We start from the raw sequence: 21294 nt of genomic DNA on the forward strand, positions 1-21294 counted from the left end.
TGCAGCAATTGGCAGCAAGCTACGGATGAGACGTCTCACGTGTGACGGAGAGCATTCAAGACGTTCCAAACACCCTCAAACAGTGTCAAACGTTTCAAGCGCGACGTCCAGATGCGTACGCAAGTATCAATTAGCAGCAAACAGTGGCCGCTCGTGTTCAACCGCGTGTAGACTACGCGTAACACGTACTAAACTATTAATTATAACTGTCATTGTCAAAATCCAATTGGCGTATTGTACCAAGGACTGGGTAGACGGGCAAGGGGTGGGGGAAAGGGTGCCGGTAGCAGGTCGAAATTGCAGCTTCTATGCGACACTAACGAGCCGCATTAGGCCAAGCTCTGAAAGTGATCGATCGCGAAGTGATGCACCGAAATGAGAAGAGAGCGGCGCGGCGTGGCGTGGCGAGGCCAGACGAAGCGAGGCGAGACGAGGCGCGCGCGTTGCATTGCAAATCGCAATCAACGGTGCAACGGGGAGAGAGAGATGAGGCACAGCTACGAATGCATTCGCGTTTCGGCCTGCGTAGAATGGGAAGAAACGAAGTCGAGTAATCCCACTAATGTTCCTGTTAGGATCGCATCTACGGGCTGACCACGACCCAGATGCGTTTCTGGCATTCTCTTAAACGCAATAATGCATTTCCTGACTGAGCCGATGCGCTTCGGATCCTTGCATCCCTCATAATGCGGCCATTGTCGAACAAAGAAAGGGAATGCAGCTTGTCGAAATGGACGTGAATTAACGATTCCGTTTCCTGTCTCGGGTTTCCACGCTGCGGCGGGATCATTACGATCTGAAACGCGCCTCGCACGAAATAATTCCGCCGCCAGAAAATGCTCGGGGAACGGCGCATCCGCTTTGAAATCGTTTAACACGTAATTAAGACGGATTTACTGTGTTCGCCGTATGTGTTTTCCACCAGTGCCACTTTTAAGCAGATGTATCACACGTACGAGCTACTATCTGTAAGTATTTATCGTATACATATGTATGCATTTATAAGTAGTTTATATGTGGACAATTTGTTTGCAGCCAATTATATTCATTGGAATAATCAAAAGTAGTGTATTGTACAATGTATGTATCGTATATACGATAATCTTACAAGTTTGATGTAATTTATTTCGAAACGGGCGCAGTTGTTCGAAAGTCACAACTTGGTGCATCGGTCCCATCAGTACGGCTTACCAGAGTTTTCAATTTTTAGAATTACCCGTTTTTCAACGAACGATTTTCCCAGCGACACAATGAAACCGTACATAATCGGCCGTGTGTGCGCATTGTGTTCGCCACCGAAGAAAACCAAAAGAAGCAACGGCTTCAAGGGATTACGGTTTCGTGCCGTAACGTGGAAACAACCACCAGTTTATTTCCACCGGTTTGTCATCTATCCGCTGGATCCGGGGAATTTCTCCCTTAAACCCCCCTTCGCGATTCTTATTTATTGCAAAACAGTGGAAATTAATAGAAGCGTCGAGCGCTTTATTCTCCGTCTTTATCCCTCGTATTGCTTTCCGATAATTATCGGACGTTTTTCTACCGTGTTACGGAATTAATAAAAGACTCTGGTTTCAAATTAGTTAGATGAAGAATTATAAATGAAACAGAACATTTTTATATTATTTCCAGACATGCCATAAACGCATAAAAGCAGTAGCAGATAAGCGCAAAAAAATATCTCTTCCACTTTAGTAATCTGATCTCGGCTCGGGTATATCGGTGTGAACCACTATTAATGCGACGCAGTCGTCGGCACAGTTCAAAGGTCCGTGCGTCCTCACAATGTAACACCAATATTTAATCTTTTTTATTACTACTTATTTCTCATGAAACTTTCATCAATATATTCGCGGCATTTTTCTGATTAAAGAAAGACCAAACATGATATAATTTCAACTGTAATTAGTGGTTTAATTGACGATGAAAGTTTCGGGCGCAAGGAAGGATAGCGTATGGGAAAGAAAGAGACGCGGAGAGTCGCAGTCGCCGGCATAGTTAAAAAGCCCGCGCGTGGTCTCTTTATACGCGCTGTCCTTTTCTACGTTCGGCTCGGCCTTTGAAGCTCAAAAAATAGCTACTCGTGTCAGATAAACGCATACAGACAGTGTAGCCAGGTCGCCAGCAATCGAGGGGAATCAAATACCTCCTCTCTGATGACCAGTCCAGTCTACGGCACAGTCTTGCGCCGCGCACGCGCAACGTGTCACATATTACTCTACTCTGGTCATCAGAGAGGGGGTACCTTGTATTCCCCTCGAGTGCTGGTTTGATCACTTACTGGCTACACTGAATACAGATCCTCCCGAGGCTTATGCGTTTATGGTGACAATATTGTATCGACATTTTTGGCATTGCTAAACATTTAGAAAGCAATATAGATGCATTAACCCGGTGTTAGTTAGGTGGGGCCTCACAGGACCCCAGAGATTTTCGATTGATTGTAACATTGTAACAACGCGTGACAGTTGATAAGTATTTTTGAATAATAAAAATTTAATTTCGTGGATCTGCGTTTTTACCCTGATAAATTACAAGCCTCTTAAGGAATACCTAATCTTATATTTATGAAAAAGGTATTTATTTCTATAATACAATATATTTTTTCCTGGGGTCTGTGAGACCCAGTGTGTCCAGACAGGGGTAATCGAAAAAAGGAATCCGGGGGAATACAAGTACCCCCTCTCTGATGACCAGAGTAATATGTGACACGTTGCGCGACGAGAATAGAGTGAGGCGTGTGCGCGATACGGACTGAACGGTGGAATAGGATAGTGGAAGTGGATAAGGTGGAGAGCCTGGAGGGGGAAAAGATGTTGGTTTCAACATGAAACTGGCCACACTGGTGAGACCCCATCTTACCACTTACGATACATTTTCCCACCTTACCAACGCCGGGTTAAATAGCGATATGAGACAAATCATTCTTTACCAAATGAACAGCTAGATTGACCACCCCCGACCACTGAGCAGCGTTTCAAATAAATCCGATTGGGGTGTCTAATAATTCCGTCTAATAATCTCGACGTCTCGCTTACGGACCATTTGCGAATTTAGCGAATTGCCAGTAATAATATTAGTGTACGCTTCAGTGGAAATGGTAGCACGGGCCGACGCGACGCGACGTCAGAAAAAGAGTAAATCTGTTGGCGCACGGATTACGATTAATTTGATGTGCCAGCACAACAGCATAAGTACAGGTAATTAGCGCGGCTTTTCGCTGTAGAACTTTGCGCCGCGTTTTGCGCCTTTCCCACTTCGTCCGACCTCCTCAGCTACTAAATTTCCCTCCATTTTCGGCTTAATTTATATCGCTCGCTAACCGCCTAGTCGTCGAGAAAAATGCTCGCTGAATACGCGTGGCAATAAAGCGAACCGAGGGGCGAAAAATGTGGAACAGGAAGAAGCCGCGGTACAGATTCGAGAGAAATAAATGGCAGAACGCGTGCACACGCCGCGAAATTTCGTGATAAAACAGATTCAAGGGCCGTCGAGTATGTTGCTGTTTTCGAATTAAATTTTTTCGCGCACACATGCCTCCGCTTTTGATCTTAATGAACCAGAATTGCATGTGGATCTCGTTCTACCGATTCAATATTATTTAGCTTGCTTCAGAAATTCCCGGAAATTCGAAATACATTATTCTTTAATGACTTTATACGCGTCAGTATTTAATAAATTGTCCGATGTTCCATGTTTTATTTTGGAAACGCAAAATGCGGATCGATGTTCGAGATTTTAAGTAATTCATATAAGCGTGACGCATTTCAAAATAAAGGTACAATACAGAAAGAGAAAAATCCTTTTATCATATCAACAGATTAAATTATTTTCACAACCGTTCGCCATCGACTTTAATGCATTTTGTATATGCTATTTTATTCATTTTATCAAATTTCTTAATGCTTTCGGCGCTACCGTTTCGATCAATTACTAATATAGCAATTTTGCAAAATTTTACTTCTTTCCTGACGTTTCGGTTCCGTTTTGAACTTTTATCAAAGGTTATCCTTGCAAGAATTGTAACCATGAATACATTGGACAAACATCTAGACACCTGGATACACGCATCACTAAACATAAACGAAATATTTTCCTGTCTCCTACACAACACACAGCTTTAACAAAACATTCAATTGTGTTTGGCCATACATTTGCCTATGACAACGTCAAAATAATAGACAGAGAACATAAACTACAAAAGAGGTCATTACTGGAAACGATTCACATGATTAAACAACATAGCGTAAATCTTAGGTACGAAACACCTAAGATTCATGAATACTACGCGACATTACTGAACAGTAATATAATAAGTTATGATGAAGTTTCCAAATTCAATAATTTTGATAAAAGGGTCCTACCCTTATAGAACACAACTTGTTCTATCATAAACTAATAAAAATACATTCTATTTATTGGTCTTACTAGGGAATGTAGATTTTTTTAAAAACTACCACTTGAATTGGTATAATTAGCATGTGTGGAGTACTGGTGGATGTTTTCAAATTTACCGTCATATGTATATCGATTTAGGAACGGTCGATCGATATATTCAAACGTGTCTACAGGTTTGGCTTTTCAATGTTTTCAGTTTTTGTTCAAATTCGATACGGTCACTTTGACTTTAGTATCTTTCAAACCAGCAACTGATACACATCATTTTCCAATGTTCATTTTTACGTTATAAAGTTATTATAGCAAGTACGTATCAAGACCAAGTATGATCATTTTCATTTCTTATCATTGAAATTTACATTATAAATTATGTTTTTGTTTAGAAGCAAATTTCCACCTTTGATAAAGGTTCAAAACGGAACCGAAACGTCAGGAAAGAAGTACATTTTTTACAAAATTGCTATATTAGTAATTGATCGAAACGGTAGCGCCGAAAGCATTTAGTTTGATATTCAACATTTACGATCGATAACTGAAATTATTTTATTCATTTTAATCGATCTTTTTCTTCTTTTTCTCGATCTTTTCGGAATCGTGGCAAAGCGGCGCCATGATCGGATTGTTCGGCAATTGTTCGCAGCAATCTGTTTGAAAAACAAGTCGTAACAGTTCTTTTCCCTATGTGAATATTCTGTCCAAATTCTAAAGGCACATAAATAATTTTATATCATCAGGTTATTTCCTGATTCATTACTGTTTTTGAATTGATCAAAGAGATTATTAATTGCAATCATCTCCGCAGCTCGCGAACATTGTCACAAAAATAAATGCATATTTCGCTGATGAAAATTTATACGTTCGCTCTTAAGCGTGCTTGGGCAGGAGAAATGATTTATATCGATTCGTTTACTTTTTTAAAATGAACTTCAGCATCTACATTGCATTCATCTCGCGTCCATTTTTATTCGCGATGCGTTTTTGAATTGCATAAAGTTATTAGAAGAAGAAATGGCGTTTTCACGATATTCACGGTGACTTTTATTTTATTATTATTACTATCGAGCGTCTATTCGAAAATTCAATAGGTCTTCAGTCAGGGGGCAATGGACGACGTCAATCATTTGTTAAAACCTGAACAATCAGCAAGCTAAATGTTCGTGTTGTTTGAATATGACGGTGAGATAATGTAAAATAAATGGAGTATGATTGGCAATTGTTGTGTGCCACAGTGAAAACAAAGGAATGCGCAGCTGTGGAAAACGAGTTCGTCTCTCGATTCAAATGTGCTATTGTTCCAGTAAATTAATCTGCTCCAAACTCATCTAAACCTTCGCGTCTTCTCTGACAAATCGTATTTTCCATAGACACAATGGTTTCAATCATTGACAGTTTCTCAAAAATTCGACTGCGAATCCGCGTGCGCCAAAAGCTACAGAAAACTTAAAAATCTGAATAGATCATAACACCGTGTCGTATTGTTTCGTATTTATTTTTCTATTAAAACTTTCTTATTATTTTGTTATTAAAACAATAAGGAAGAAATTAAGAAAATTCCTGACTTTCGCGTCTCTGAATCATCGTAATCAAAAACTAAAATCTCTAAATTTTCACCAGTTTAACTAAATTACAAGATTACAGTTTTTCCATGAGAAATAAAATTTTTCTATTTTTCTCAACGTGCAAATTGATTTCCTTGCTAGTGGGTTCGATATGTTGAAAATATAATCAAAGTTCTAACATCTTTTAATGTTTTTACCGTTTCATATATGATCTCCCTACCCAACTCAATTATAAATCGCTGGAATCGTAGGTTGAACACTCGGACGAGACGATTACCAGCAGCAGAAACATCATAGAGGGCGATTCCTTGTGCGTCTAGGGAGCCGGAAGCTAGCGAATAGTATAATACATATGCCGACCGTGCGCACGGCGCATAGATCCGTTTTAATTTACAAAGCAGTGAACCATAGGCTGAAAATTAGTCCAGTTAATTCCCGGAAACGTAACTCTTTAATATTTTATGCGCATTGGAGCCGCAGGCGGCTGCAATATTTTCAAGACCGTCTCTCGGCCGAGTTGAGCGTCTTTTCAAACGAGACCGGCTCTCCCCGAGGTTTATCTAAATCAGAAAAGAGGCAAATGCGGTAATTCGTCGGTGGTAAAAAGCGGCACTGCTGATTAAAAAAAAAGGAGCATGAGAGGGAAAAAAACGGTCAGGGAGTGGCGGCGAGGGGGGAGGCGGGGATGATTAAAGGGAAACTGGTTCTACGCGAGAGCGGTTGGCTCAAATCGTTGGAAATAGATATTTTCCGCGGGCGCGATGAGAGATGTTCGCGTTAATGCGCGCATGGAAAGTTTTTTAGCGCACGAAGTGGTTTTCTTCCGCGTCCCGATGTAAATTAACATCGGGCCTGCTTTTGACGTTCGCCGCGTTCGTCGCGTTCTTTTTCCCACGGCCGGCGAATCAGGATAACGAGGTTTCCGCCTATGAGCCTCGTTTTCATTCGCTAAGTACTCCTCGCTGGCTCGTTACTCGCCTGATACAAGATAATAAATAATTCGCGAAACCGTACGCTGAATCGCGGAGTTTGTTACCTCCACCGAATTGTTCGCTCGCTCCAATAAATAATCTCGGACTTTCCCGCGGATTTCCGTACCCAATGTTTCCGGAACAAAAGATTATTCGTTAATTATGAAACACCGTATGCAACTTCAGGTTCAAACCTGTCATTTACACGTAAAATTAAACCGACTCCGAAAAAAACGCACTAAAAAGAAATGCACTAAAAGGTATGAAATAATTTCCATTTAATTTATATGAATACACACGTACTTAAATACAATACAATAATCTTATGACTGGAAGTTCTATGCTAGGAACCGTTTGCAACCATTTGCAAGTTTCTTAGTGAACGTTCTCATAGATTTAACATAGATTTAGAGCGTTTTGTACATTAGGGCGCAAATGAACGACTCGTTTACAGCAAATATTCGTAAATAGCTAATAAATTTCTGATATTAATTCCTCGACATTCAATTAGATCTCTTCGATATTTAATACGAACCCGTTGCTCAGCTGCGTGCACATGCATTCTTCATTTTGCTCGGACCGCGGTTCGATCACGAAACTCGTTAAAATAAATCAGCTCGATACATTATTGTGGACACTCAGATGAATAAGCAACAGTGATTAATTTGACAGTCGGGATAAATATGGGATGGTGATCCATATTTAATTTAATTTTACGATTCGGACGGACTACAGACTTCCGCCGTGTTAGTAACAGTAACTTTTTAATTGTGTCCCTTTTATATGCAGAACTGCGGAATGTTATGAAAACTTCTATCTTTGTGGATTTATTTAGAAGAAACAAAAATATTCCAGCGAAATTTTATTTTCTGCGGAGCTGCGTGAAATTTCAAATGACTTCATATTTTAAATGTTCTTGGAAACATATAAAGCCTTGCAGTTTTCCGACAATGAAGGTATTTACAAAAATTTTCATATGCCGAACACAATCCCCTTCGCCATATTTTCCGGATGCCTTATTTTAAAGAAAACCATATTATTCGGAAATATTTTCTCTTGCTAGTCGCCTGAATGGTCATGTTCGAACGCATTGATCAATACAAAACCGAATCGAAATCGTTCACGCACAATACCGTGCAGTTTATAGGAAAAATTTAAATTCGTACCAGCGATTCGTACATTCTTCGAGCTCCGCTCTCATACCCGATCCTCCGAAAGCGTAGTATGTATAATTCAAAATTAAACGCGTAATAATTTCACAGAGCATTCATGCTATAATTGCAAAAGGCTGGGAAATTGTATAAAAAATTTGTGACGAAACTCTGAACGGCGCATTTTAAACGAGATAGTAATACGAGAGAACAAATCAAATTCGTTTAAGCATGGTGCGTACGCGAATAATTTTTGCGACAACCTCATAATACGAAATTACGTAGCTAAAATGAAATTTGTCGCGTTTTTTATTGAACGCGTACAATTAAACGTACCTTTACGAAATAATAATTTTGGAACTCGAGAGCTTGTAAAATTAATTTAAAAATCCGCACGGTTTTCAGTTTCTACTTTTGCAATGTTAAGAATTATCTCCAAATTTGACTAGAACATTAAAAAAGCTTAACCAACTGTAATAAACCATTTTAAAATTATATGGTTAAATCCTAGCTTTATTACGAATACGAGATAACTCGAGTAATCTCTTGTTAAAATTATTAAATTTCTGTTCCGATCCTGTTTCCCGTAATTGATGCTGACAATGTTTATTTTATCTTTCGGCAATTATTATAGAGCGAATCGCGGCTGTCTTGGCTATTCTATTCTCATCGAGCTCGCATTTAACAATGCTTTCGTCTTTCCGAACAAGCAGCCAGCAGCCGTGTGTAAAAAGTTCGCTCTTCTTCGGTGTAAATATCCTAAATCAAGGGGCTTTCCTCCGGTCTCCCCTCGTCCATTCCCATCCATCGGGCATCCTCCTCCTCCTCCGCACGCTATGTTTTATTCGCTCTCTTGTCTCTCGCGCGCAAGTGAGAAAGGGGGCGAGAGATAGAGGAGCCGGCTCTCAGAGGCTGATAATAAACTGGAAACAATACGACAAGCGGCGTGCCTGCACGACACGAACATGCTTTCAGCTTTAAAGAGCGATACCGCCGAGTCGCCACGAGGAAAACTATTTCATAACTGGGTCGTGCAAGTAGGTGGACCATGGGCGCGCACATGCTGGATGCTGGATGAAAGGGTGCGCCGTGGAAAAAAGACGGCCCATGTAAAACAGCTTCTCTTTGCTTCCTTTCATGGTACCCGGGAATGGAGATTGCACCTCGAATATACTTTAACAATTCTGGCTTCGCTCTATTAAACTTGTACGTCTCGATCCCCGAACGAATTTTTTCTCGATGGTAGAAGAAACTCAAAAATGGAGATGACAGTCTTGTGAATGAAGAAGGTGAACGACCAAAAAATTTAATTACTTCTTGACAGAATATGTTCATCAGATTGGCGCTTGCTTTGGCGAACAAGATTTATTGAAGAAAAAATCATGGTCGTTTAATGTTACCAGCAGCAACCAATATTTTCTCTTGTTCTATTCGAGCGAACAGAACACTAATCATATCCTCCATGTATGTAGAACGCCAAAACGTGGACGCTGCCAATTAGTTTGAATTTCGTATTCGAGTGACATAGTCGTCTGGGAGCGCGACATATGGAGATGTTGAACATTGAGATACGCATCGAATTATCTACTCCTGATTGATATTCAACGATAGTCCCCGGCTGAATCGCACATATTTCTGTCCGAGACGCGTAAACTCCCTAACTTCGGCCGTCTGGTCTTTAATGCGAATTCACCTTGATGATATGATGCCGTTCGAATGGCGGCCATGGAAATGAGGAGGATGAGGAGGATGTGGAGGACGAGGGGAACGTCCAGGGGTTGGGTTGACCGACTGTACAGGGTGTCCCGAATTTAAATGGCAAAACTTCAGGAGCGTGTAGGAGACACAAAAACTAAGACAAAAAGTCTTTTAGAGATTTGCTCGTTTGTGCTTCGTTTTGGAGAAAATCGCAAAAAAAAGAAACGAAACAAGTTTTCATTTTTGTACTTATTTATTTACATTTTATTTACGTTATCACCTATTTAATATGGATATTGTGCAAAATGCAGCAATGCAAGAGAGCAACATTTTGAACAATATCTACATTAAATAGATGATAACGCAAATAAAATGTAAATAAATAAGTACAAAAATGAAAACTTGTTTCGTTTCTTTTTTTGCGATTTTCTGCAAAACGAAGCAAAAACGAGAAAATCTCTAAAAGACTTTTCGTCTTGGTTTTTCGGTCTCCTACACGCTCCTGAAGTTTTGCCATTTGAATTCGGGACACCGTGTAGAATAGATGCTCCCTTGTTGCTCCAGAAACAATGAGAGTGCTCGACAAGAGCGGCAACAAACTCAACAACTCATGGCGTCATGATGTCGCCATGTCTAACAGATGAGGAATACCGATAAAAGCCGATTTGCCGGGAGACGCTTGGCGGACGGCTTTTATAGCGCGTCAACAAAAGCCCGGGAACCTACCGTTTCCCCGCTTACGTTACACGGACGCGGCTCTTCGCGACCATAACTTTCAAACGTTAATTGCGACTCGGTTCGAAACATTTTTTTAATCGTCCGCGTCCCTTTTTCCGGTGACTCGACGATAAATAAACCGCGATTTCATCCTTTCCGAGCGAAAAACTTTTTCACCGTGGGGTCGTGGCCCCGAAAACCTGACAGAAACTCGAAATATGAAAATTTGAGGATTCATTAGAATTCAAATTATTGTTAAGAATATGCTTTTGTAGAATCAGTATAAAGTAACGATGTCGAAAGGCTAAGTTCAGTGTCATTTGAGCTAAAAATTTGTCATTGCTATTGATTTAGTTACGGAATGAAAAATAGATGTTCTAATTAGTATACTTTTATAAGTAACATGCAGAAAGCTTGAGAAAATTAAAAAGAGGAACGCAAGTCGTCTTTAAAGAAGACAGGAAATGTTATGGATCCAATTTATTTGGAAGAAAAGCAGTGGGAAGCTCCGTTCAAGGATATCAATAATTGAGTTTGGAACAGGTACGTCCACCGGCATTGAACCGGAAACGGTGATTTCGAAAGAGTAAGACACGCCAAATCGTTTCGATAGGAAAATAAAAGTTTTGTCTGCGAGCGCACGCTGCGCCAACCATGTAAACGACCTCCTTCGATTTTGGTCGGGGGTCGTATATACGGAAGACCTCCTCGGCGTTATTCTCGTAAATTTGAAAACTTCTACCGAGCACCCCACTTAGTAACATTCTTCTATTCTTTAATAACATGAGCCCGGCATATTACGAAAGTAGCGGGAACTTCTTAAAGTACCTCGAAGGAAATCATGATCGTTCTTTCGAACTGTGGACCATGGATTAGGATACTGCGTCACTTGTGGCTCGGAAAACTGTCTTTATACTTTGTCACAGTTCCCGGACAATGAGAATTGCTATCCGATACTTTCCGACAGAAATTACAGCCAGCTTGCACAATTATTCTCGTGAAACTTTGATTCTTTTGCCCAGTGAAATACCGTCCTAAGATTGTAAAAAAACTCTGGCTGACTTGTTGCAAAATAGGCAACGAAGAAGATGCGAATCAGACAAATTTTAACATGTGTGACATTTTTGCCAATTAAAATGACATCAAACAGGAACAATTTGGATCATGTTTGCTTGTTTAATTCACGATACAACCTCGATTATTCGAACTAATAGGACACACGTGCTGGGATAATGGAACAGCTATCTAACTGCAATGCTAGATTAAATCTCTGCTGATTCGTACAATGAATCGTGTTGCATATGAGCCGCTTTAGATTGAAATGTTTCAGATAATGAGGAATTTAAATGTAGATTCGAATAATAATCGATGTTCCACCGAGTCGTGAATCGAAGAAACAAATATGAATGATGTCACGTTCGATATCATTTTAGTAGGAAGAATGTCGCGAATATATTGGCAAAAGTTTCTTAAAAAGATAATCGGAGAGTCTGTCGAGACTTAGCAACTCGGTGACTTGAAACGCAACAACCGGATAATAAAATCGAGATGTAACGTGATGTAAAGATCAATGATACTACCTTCTTTCGGCTGCACGAACCCATGGACCTCGCAGTAACTTCCGGCGGAGCCAGCAGCGCCAGGTGTATCCAAAGTGAACAAAGTATTCGCGGAGGATGTGACACCGTCCTCCGGAGTCTGCAGCAGACTTGTGGTCTGCGACAACGTCCGTTGTTGTTGATGGGGATGATGATGGATGTGATGCTGTTGCTGCTGCTGTAGCTGGTGTTGTTGTTGTTGCTGCTGTTGCTGCTGTTGCTGCTGCTGTTGCTGAGCTGCCAGCATCTCCTCGTGCCGGCATTTCGAGCAACGGCGCATCTCCGAGCGAACACGCAACAGCCAGACCATGCCGAACAGTGCCATAGCAATCTCTAGTTCCGGTGACCTCGATGGGTGCTTCATGCTCGCTGAATCAAGGTCATCGAGGCTCCAGGAGCCAACGCGATGCATAGCACTGATATCTTTTTTCGGACAATGAGCTGGCTCTTCTCGACGACGCCGGTTTCTCAAACGATGAGTTTGTGCGCTGCTTCAGCTGTGTCTCTCTGATCAATTTGGTTCGTTGCTTTCGAAGCTCTAGCTTCTATTGCCTCGAAGAAGACTCTGTAGCTACTCAATAATTTCGATCCTCCGCCGCTTTTCGGCTAGTTTGTTCCCTTCGTTATTGACATGTCGAACGTTCGATCCTCGGTTCTCATCTTCACCGTTCCGATAACACTTTCTGTTACATTGTTTCATCCTAGTCGAATCACGAAGATTGCTGTCGTCGCGCGTTTCTCTTTCCCAGTCTCTGTCCTCTCATCGGCCATTTTCCATCTAGGCAGTATATCTCTCGGCGAATCGTTCGAACGGATCGGCGAAATCCAATTTTTTACTCCGCGATAGCTCCACGCACGTCGGGATCTCTAGGCGTCTAATGGAACCGATCTCCCACAAATTCTTCGTCGCTTCGCCGCCATTCCTCTCTGGATCCCCGAAGTATCGAAGTAATCCTACTTCGCCTCCATTCCAAGTCGCGTGCACCACGTTCCATCGATTCCGGTGCCCTAGCTGGTCCCGTAGAACCGAGCCGACATCCTTGTTCCGCAGATTTGTCCGAGCCGAGGATCCACCGCGTCGAACCCTCCGTCCCGTTTCCACATTTTTCACTGACAACGGGTCCAAGCCGAATCCGTCAGGATTAGGGCAGCCGATGTAGCTCCGTTCGAAGAGCGCCGCGGTCGGATCGCTATCAACCTGGAAACGAATCACTTTGCCGACTGTAACAGGGCCAGTCGGCGACCGAGAAGGATCGATCGGATCCTGCGGGCCACGTGGATGAATCCGACCGTCGATCATCAAACCTCCAAGTGGTATCGAAGGCACGATTATGTTCAGCGAACGATTATCTCGAGAAGAAAAAATCTTCGAGAACGACAGAAGATAGGAATAAGACAGCAGTCGACTGGCACTCGTCAGGTAGTTGGCGAAGCGTGTTCGGCGAATGTCCTGTGGCAGTGGCGCGCGTCAACGGACGCTAACGACTAATGAGATCGAGAACTTCGGGGAGAATTGTCCGCGGAGAACGATTACGGCTAATGAAGCCGGCTCATGGACACTTGGGTTACACTTGGTCCCGGAACGGTTACGGCAACGGCTATGGCAACGGCAACGAGTTCACTTATAAAAGTAGAAAAGATTCCATTGAGCCGGGCGCGGGTCGTAACACTTCGGAGGAACTTTTCAGCCGGTGCAGTACGCAGGAGGAGGAGAGGTATCGTTCTTCGGCTAGCGAAGTTTCCCGTCTGCCCCGGTGCCGTGGAAGTTGGAACGAGGCGGGCGAATCCGCAGCACTCGAGCACTCCGGCCGTTTCAACCTCTGCGTCTGTTTTCTCTCGGCGATTCTCCGTGGCCCATCGAGCTGCGCGAGGCTGACGTCTTTCCGAAGGCAGCCTCTCGGAACGGGGAACCTCTCCCATTGAGACAGCACTTCCGGCCACCCTGTATTTCACTTGGTACGCATGAGTGGCCCGGCCGGATTCTTTCTCGGGGAGGACACACGCTAACGTTTGATAGCACCGGCCGATAACGCGCGTCGTCCACCCCCGAACCGAACCGAACGTTGCAAACCTCCAAGAGGTTTTGCCTGTCGTAACCACTGGGCCGGGAACGCTCGATAAAAGTGACCCAGGTCTTCTTCTCTCTCTCTCTCTCCCTCTCCCACTCTCTCTCTCTCTCTCTTTATCTCTTCTTTTATCCAAGCAACCGGCGATCCGATCCAGCCCTCGGTTTTTTCGATGAATTCTATTACGGAGTTTTCGGGTCGTCCCTTTCTTATGCCGGCCTGCAAAAGTCACGGATGGCATTCAGCCTGGCCCCCACCGGGATCCGACTACCAAAAGGAAACACACTCGAACGGAGCCGACGAGCGGTTTTCCTTTTGCGCTCGGATTTGGACGGCGGGACAGGATTTTTCGTTCTTTCGTTCGTTCTTTCGTTCGTGCGCCGCGTCTGTTACATCTGGTAATCTCGCGTTTAATACAGGGAAGCCGGAGCTAAGGGAATTGAAGGGTCGGGCGAGATTCGGGGGTAGGATATTCGAAGGGATCGGCCAAGTCGATTTCTTTCCAATATAATTTTCTTACATCGTGCAAAAATTAGATTTCCGATCGACCAACGGTACTAGCGATATGTAGGTGATTCTGTGAGAAATAACAGGGAAATGTATTGGCTTGACAAAGTTGTAAATGGCTTTTTTAAATTTAAAACAGCAGGAACGCGATTTTTTTCTGGAGAAAACCGATCTAGTCTATTAGAATTAGTAGAACCGAATTACTTGTTGATCAACCAATTTGTTAATTATAGAAACAATTTTACTGTTTTATAGTTTTGACACGTTTCCGGAATATCCATGCAAAGTTGAAATCGAACACACCATTTATGAAATTGCGGAAACCGTTTCTAGAAGTGTGGCTCGGAGGAGAGAGGGCGTTTGAAATTTTTCACGTATTTTTTTTAACATAAAAAGTGTATAAATATTAGATTACAGAAAAAACTTACTCCAATTGCTCTTAAATTCTTGGTGAGGACGAAATGTCATGAGTACACTGCGGATTTTATGCATTTATGACAAGACTGAATTGCAATTTGGAAGAGTGGAAACATTAAAAGAGTCTAAGAATACCAGCGCATTACTTTCAGAAGTAATGAAGTTGTTAAAAATTCAAAGACATTTTTCCACTCAGTTCCTGTTCCTGGCAACTCACATCGGAAATGTTTATCTTTCGTAAAGATCCGTAGTCTAGTTACAAGATTTGATCACATTATCTGCGTGTTTTAGGCCGCGAACAGTATGCGGGTAAAACGTGAACTCTGAAATTCGAAGCAGAATATCGCGGATCGACTTCGCCGAAGAGCATCCACGAGAACTGGCGGAAGGGGTTGGGAATTGCAAGAAGAGTCGACGAAGGGCGCAGTGGAAAACACTTGTACGTTCTTCGAGTACTGACTGCTGGCACTCCTCAACACTGCGAGGAGCAAGATGCTGGTATCTGTCACGTACATGTAACAATTAAAACTCGAATCGTCCGCTCGAGGGGTTGCTTGTTAACGACGATTCGCGGATCGCGAATATTATTTGTCCATTATTAACGCGAGTCGAGCTACTCGTGCCAACGATGGCACGTCATCATTCATTCCAGCTATTATTACGATCATTGACGTCACATAACGCGATATTATCTCTTAATTGTGTTTTATTGTGAGCCTGTGCTTTTTCAGTTCCGGAAAATAATCTATTTTCTGCGAGCAATGCTGTTTATCGATGTTATATACATCAATAATTATTAGGCTGCTCGTGTAAAATAAAAATTGAGATGTGTTCGAAGTAAGACAGCAGTATTTTTTAAATTCTTTAAATATTCTACTATTTTGCATTTGATCTTTAGGTGACCCACCCTGTAGAGTTTCCTCGATAGATTGTATCAGAGCTACAAATCAGGGGAACGTCATGAAATGAGCTATAAATCTTTCCGTAATTCTTTAAACCATGGGAGCGATCCATCAAAATAGAGGAGGCAATCCTTTCACGCCAACCAAATAGAGGCATCACGCGAGCCGACACACACTATTTTTAATTTTGCGAAATGCGCTGACAAAGTTATTTCAGCCTGAAAGCACCGGTTTTGCATCTATAGCTGCCGCGTGCCATCGGCAGCCATTCTAATTGAGTTTTTCAATTTTCTTGGTGTTTCTCGTCCGAGCGAAAAACTAGATCGCGTTCCATAGACTATTTCCTCGATACGAGAGATCAATCAAAAGAAACAATTAACCAACGCTGCGGGAGAGCAAGGCCAGCGGTCGGTGCAAATTCGCGAATCGTCATAGCCTTTGCGAGCGTTTCATCTGTTCGCTGCAGGGCTTTGTCCGCGCGTTGCCTCGATCAAAAGCAACGCAAGCGGCTAAATATACTGGAAACGAATGGGATAATAACGCCGGGAAAAATAATGCAGCTGCCTGTATACGTCACGGCGGTGCAGTAAATCACGTCGATGGGAACCGGGGAAATAATGCATCGTCGATGAACGTTAGGGGCGAGGAGTCATCCGCCGACTAAATGAACAATTCCATTCAAGCTGGTGAAAAATCAGCGATTCGATCTATAACGCAGTGCTCTCAATCCAGCAACGTTCCCATTGTGCAAAACAGCGCCGCGAATTAATCCAAAAAAATTCTTAAAAATCACTGCCGTTGCACAGAGAAGCCCTTTTAACACTAAACCTACTAATATAATGTCATCTAATGGTTTCATTTAAGATTGCAATATAAAAGAAAATTTCTATGCTCTCTTTTGGTACAGCACAATTATTGAAAATCCTATTAATAGGCTTCCGGTAGGTAAAGTGTGTTAAGGAGAGAGTATGTATCTCTCTATTCTTCAAGAAAGTGCACAGTGAGCTATTTTTACAGTTTAGCTGGACAAAATTCAATTCTGATAATGATCCAGACGTATGAAATCACATTAGAATTCGATAGCACAATTGTATGTCCACTTAGCCAGGAAATATAAAAATGATTGGTAAATATAATTTATAATTATATACATATTAATAGTATCAAAAAATACAGAACACTTCGTTTACTCTTGCGGTCCTGTATTATGGCTTTCAAATTCTCTTTACTTGCGTTGCATCATATCTAAAAATATGTATTGTCATCTTCCACTATTGAAGATACATTTGCAAATTTCTTTCATTAACCTTTTAAACCTCCAGAATTGTTTTGTCACGGCTGCTGGGGGCGGCCACCGCAGAGCGGTTCAATCAAAACTTATGGTCACTAATGTCAAAACTACCACCAAAACGAATTCAATGACCTACATTCCTATGGCTTTAAATCTTAAAATAATGCTGAAACAATTCTGACCCGCTAGATTGGCATTTTCGCCCGCTGTGAAGTGATAGGACCATCTACTATACTTGAAGATCCCTAACATCCTAAACACGGCACCAACGAATGCACCATATCCGATATTTGCACAAGTTCGAGTTACCAACCATCATCCGAGGTTTGCAACCTACGCCTTAAGTGGCCTTCAATCCGTGCCCACAAATCATAAATTACCGGAAGCGGAACAGTGTCGGCCTACTTTGAATTTCATTAAAACTTAAGTTCTCGCTGATATACAGCATCGTCTCTTTATAACCTGGTTTCGGTCACCTCGTTTTAATCGCGCACTCCTCCCACAAAGAACAAAAGTTCCTTTATGGTGCCGTCGACGGAAAAAGAAGGGCAACGAACAGCTCGCGTGAAAGGAATATTATGCCACGTGTTCGCATGGGAGTCATTTTCGGGAGTAGCTCTTACGTTTGTGTCTCACGAATTTGACTCTTGAGAGCGGCGGCGCCGCGAGGAGTAAGTTGCCGGAGACTCCGGACCGTGTGCATTACAGCGTGCTCCGCTCTTGAATCAACCCTCGAGAGTGAAATTTTCGAGGCGACACGTTACGGTAGCCAGTATTTTATCTCGTAGAATTAGCATTCTTGAGCTGCGTCATCGTTCAGGGAACGATCTGTCGAATAACGCTACTTTAATTATAGCACCGCTGATTTATTTACGACCTTGTTGCTTCAAAGACGTGCTAAGTCGGGCCCTACCATCACCGGTTGAGTTGATCAATTATATATTTTTTAACCGACTTCGAAAAAGGAGGTTACTCAATTCGATCTGTATGTACCTTTTTTCGCTTGTTTTTCTATGTATGTTCACCGATTACGCCGAGATGAATGGACCAATCAGGACGAAACTTTCTGCATTTTGTAGGTTATGTGTCCCGATTGGTCTCTTGAAAACAAATTTTGCATTTCTTCATTCTTTGCGGTTTTTATTGCAAATAACCAATAAGACCGAAAAACCATCCCACGTTGTTCTACAAATTCTGCTCGCTCCACTAAAAAGTGTGAAATAAAAAAATTTTATAAAAAAAATTAAACCGACTTCGAAACGTACTAAAAAGTACGAAATAATTTCCATTCAATTTATGTGAATACACACGAACTTAAATACAATACAGTCTTTTCGGAGGCGGCGCAAAATTGAAAACTTCCGGCACTGGAAATTACGAAAATCCTTAAATTCTTCTGCATGCTTTCACATATTAATGTATCTTCTCTTCCCACCTACTGATTTCCTAGTCCACCATATTCCAATGAAATAATAATCAGCAACATCTGTCATTTGAGTTGATCAGTTTTATATTTTTTATTCCACGATTCAATGATTGAATTGTGTTATTCAAGCCCTATACATAGTTTTTCAAGTTCTCTACACAGATCAGCACTATTCGTATTGAAAATTCTCTGAATTTTTGTGTTGAAATGCGACTCGATATAGATCGGTCATTAATCGATACGATTATCGATTATTATTTTCCTGCAACGTATCATGCAGCACGGAAAACAAATCAGGAGAGAATCGTTCATCGTATTTGTAATAGTGCGTTGCAAACATTACAATACAGTACACCGTGTAAAACAATGTACAGATAAGAGATCCACACGTCTGATATTTTATTATAAGTCTGCGTTCTTTCCATTTTAACACCCTCGAAATACTATTGTGTATATTAAAAGGATCAGCGTTCTGGGAAATTGTGTTAAAGAGGTATGTATCGATAAAAATATTTATAATATACAATAAATAGAGACTTCCACAATACACAGCGGTAATATCATTCATTCAATTTATTACAAATTCAGGAAAATGTAAAAATATAACTGCATTGCGTACGAAATATTGTAGTATATTGCTATTATCAGAGAGAAATTGGAAAAGTTTCCGTGATATCGGAAAATGCACTCGAAAAGTGCATAAATAATGGCATGGCAAGCAAGTAAAATTTGAGCTGAATAGTTCAAAAATCAAGCTCACCCGGTATATCATCCGAGTTTACTTTAGCCCGACGGTAATCTCTCGAATAACTATGCAAAGGGGAACTGAGAACTATCGCTCATAATTCTGCCCGCGTTTACGACTGAACGGGACGAAGTCGCTCGCGCGAAACTCGGCGACAAAATTAGGGGAAAATCCAGGCGGGATACGAGCCTAGGCAACACGTTCAACGCGATTAAACGGGATGGTTCGCATGATCGCGACGCGTCGTGCTGCGGACTCGTTCCGGTTACACGGTCCGGATTAACGAGGTGTGGACGAAAACACTCCACGGAATTTATTAATAAAAATTGTTCGTTTGAACCTCCGTGAAAATTCGGCAATTCTCTTTATTCCACATCCCGTCTCCTTCATTATTTACCTGTGAATAGGCCTGCCATATTTGTACAGTGACAAATTTTAATCTTTTACTAGAAAACTAAACTCATTAGCTGATCATATTATGTCAAATAAGAAGATCAACGTTGATCTCAAAGAAACAGATTCACAGATGTGCAAACGAAAATTGAGGCATGGGGATATGAATAAATCTAGTCAAGACTGTCATTATATCATTAAAACCATCCACCTTGCGAGGGTTAAGAAATCTTTCTTCTCTCTCTCTCTCTCAGAGAAGAGGGTAAATTAAAATTATTCGCATCGATCACGACTAATAGAAGGCTGTACGGGCTGATTACCTATTCCGAATCAGTGAAAAGTGTGTCAAATTGACGGGAGGATCCTCAGCCTTAAATCATATCCAAAGAATTGGGTGCACAAATACGCTTTCGATCTGCTAAAAGCTGAAACTCCATAAGAACGACGAGCAACATCGTCGCGAAACTTGACCAGATGACGAATAGGGCCATCAGTTACACGTTCCAATAAAAGAAACAGCCTCGGTGCGTAGCGTCGTGGGCGCGGCAGAAAAAACTCATTCCGCGAACTTTTCGAGCGCACCTCGTATTTCGATTCGGCGGGCGTCGAAGTATTCCCGACTTCGTCCGCGACGCATGAAAATGAACGGATATTCTCGTTCGTCCGATGGCTCGCTCGGTCCCGCGAGAAATTTATTCGGTGCGCGTTATTTAAAAACGTGGCCCAACGACACGTAACTGCCCGGTTCTCGCACGTGTCACTCGTATATAAAACCTGCGGGGGTAGAAAAAGGCAAAAACATACGAAACGATATTAAAATATTATCGCGGATTCGCGTCCGTGCCGTCGTATATTCGATCAAGGGATGAAGAGGGGGCGGGGGTGTGCAACGGGGGGAGGTGGCGCAACAGCGACATAAATATGGAACAGCCAGACAAATCGATATCGTGGAAAAATATGGAAAGTCCGTCGAACCGGGGATCTTCGATTTTATTTTGATCGCGAGATCGAGAGCAGGCCGCGAATTATGCAACGAAACAATTCCTGTCACGCAGTTGCCGCGTTCGCATCTATTCGCGGGAAAAATTTCTCGGGGCGTGACAAATGAAAATATTTGACGAGGATCGCACCGAGCGGCGTGCACGCGAACAATCCGAAGCGGGATTTTTCGCGGCGATCCCGGTGACACAATCGGTCGCGACGCGATCGTTGCCCGCTGAAAAATTGCGTGTCCACCCCCTCTTGAACCGACTGATTCGAAACCGTCAAATGCGACGTTTCGTTTGCGATTTTTAACTTGCGTGTCACAGGCTTCAGAAATCATAGGTGTATTGTAGACGGAATTGAAACATAGTATTTTTTCAACCATTAAGTGGTACCCTGTTTACTCTCGGTTCATACTACGAGTTCCCTCAACTTCTGTATAAACTGTATCAGGTACATGTTCACTTATAA

The 21294-nt window shown here is 42.0% G+C and overlaps 2 protein-coding genes across 22 annotated transcripts in view; both read right to left on the reverse strand.

Moving 5' to 3' along the window:
• Positions 1–13524, reverse strand: part of LOC143208036 (disks large 1 tumor suppressor protein-like) — a 397450-nt gene extending 383926 nt beyond the window's left edge. For all 20 annotated transcript variants that reach the window (XM_076422075.1, XM_076422079.1, XM_076422072.1 and 17 more), the window contains exon 1: positions 12075–13524. In XM_076422075.1, coding sequence (XP_076278190.1) covers positions 12075–12504 — 430 coding nt within the window. In that variant the 5' untranslated portion in view covers positions 12505–13524. The remainder of the gene's footprint in view (positions 1–12074) is intronic.
• Positions 13525–13624: 100 nt separating this feature from the next.
• LOC143208047 (disks large 1 tumor suppressor protein-like) overlaps positions 13625–21294 on the reverse strand; it is a 428128-nt gene continuing 420458 nt past the window's right edge. Inside the window, exon 4 of one of the 2 annotated variants that reach the window (XM_076422095.1) lies at positions 13625–14377. In XM_076422095.1, coding sequence (XP_076278210.1) covers positions 13629–14377 — 749 coding nt within the window. In that variant the 3' untranslated portion in view covers positions 13625–13628. The remainder of the gene's footprint in view (positions 14378–21294) is intronic. The other variant, XR_013008822.1, reaches the window with a different exon arrangement.

This window comes from Lasioglossum baleicum, chromosome 4 (assembly GCF_051020765.1).
Source record: "Lasioglossum baleicum chromosome 4, iyLasBale1, whole genome shotgun sequence".
Lineage (NCBI taxonomy): Eukaryota > Metazoa > Arthropoda > Insecta > Hymenoptera > Halictidae > Lasioglossum > Lasioglossum baleicum.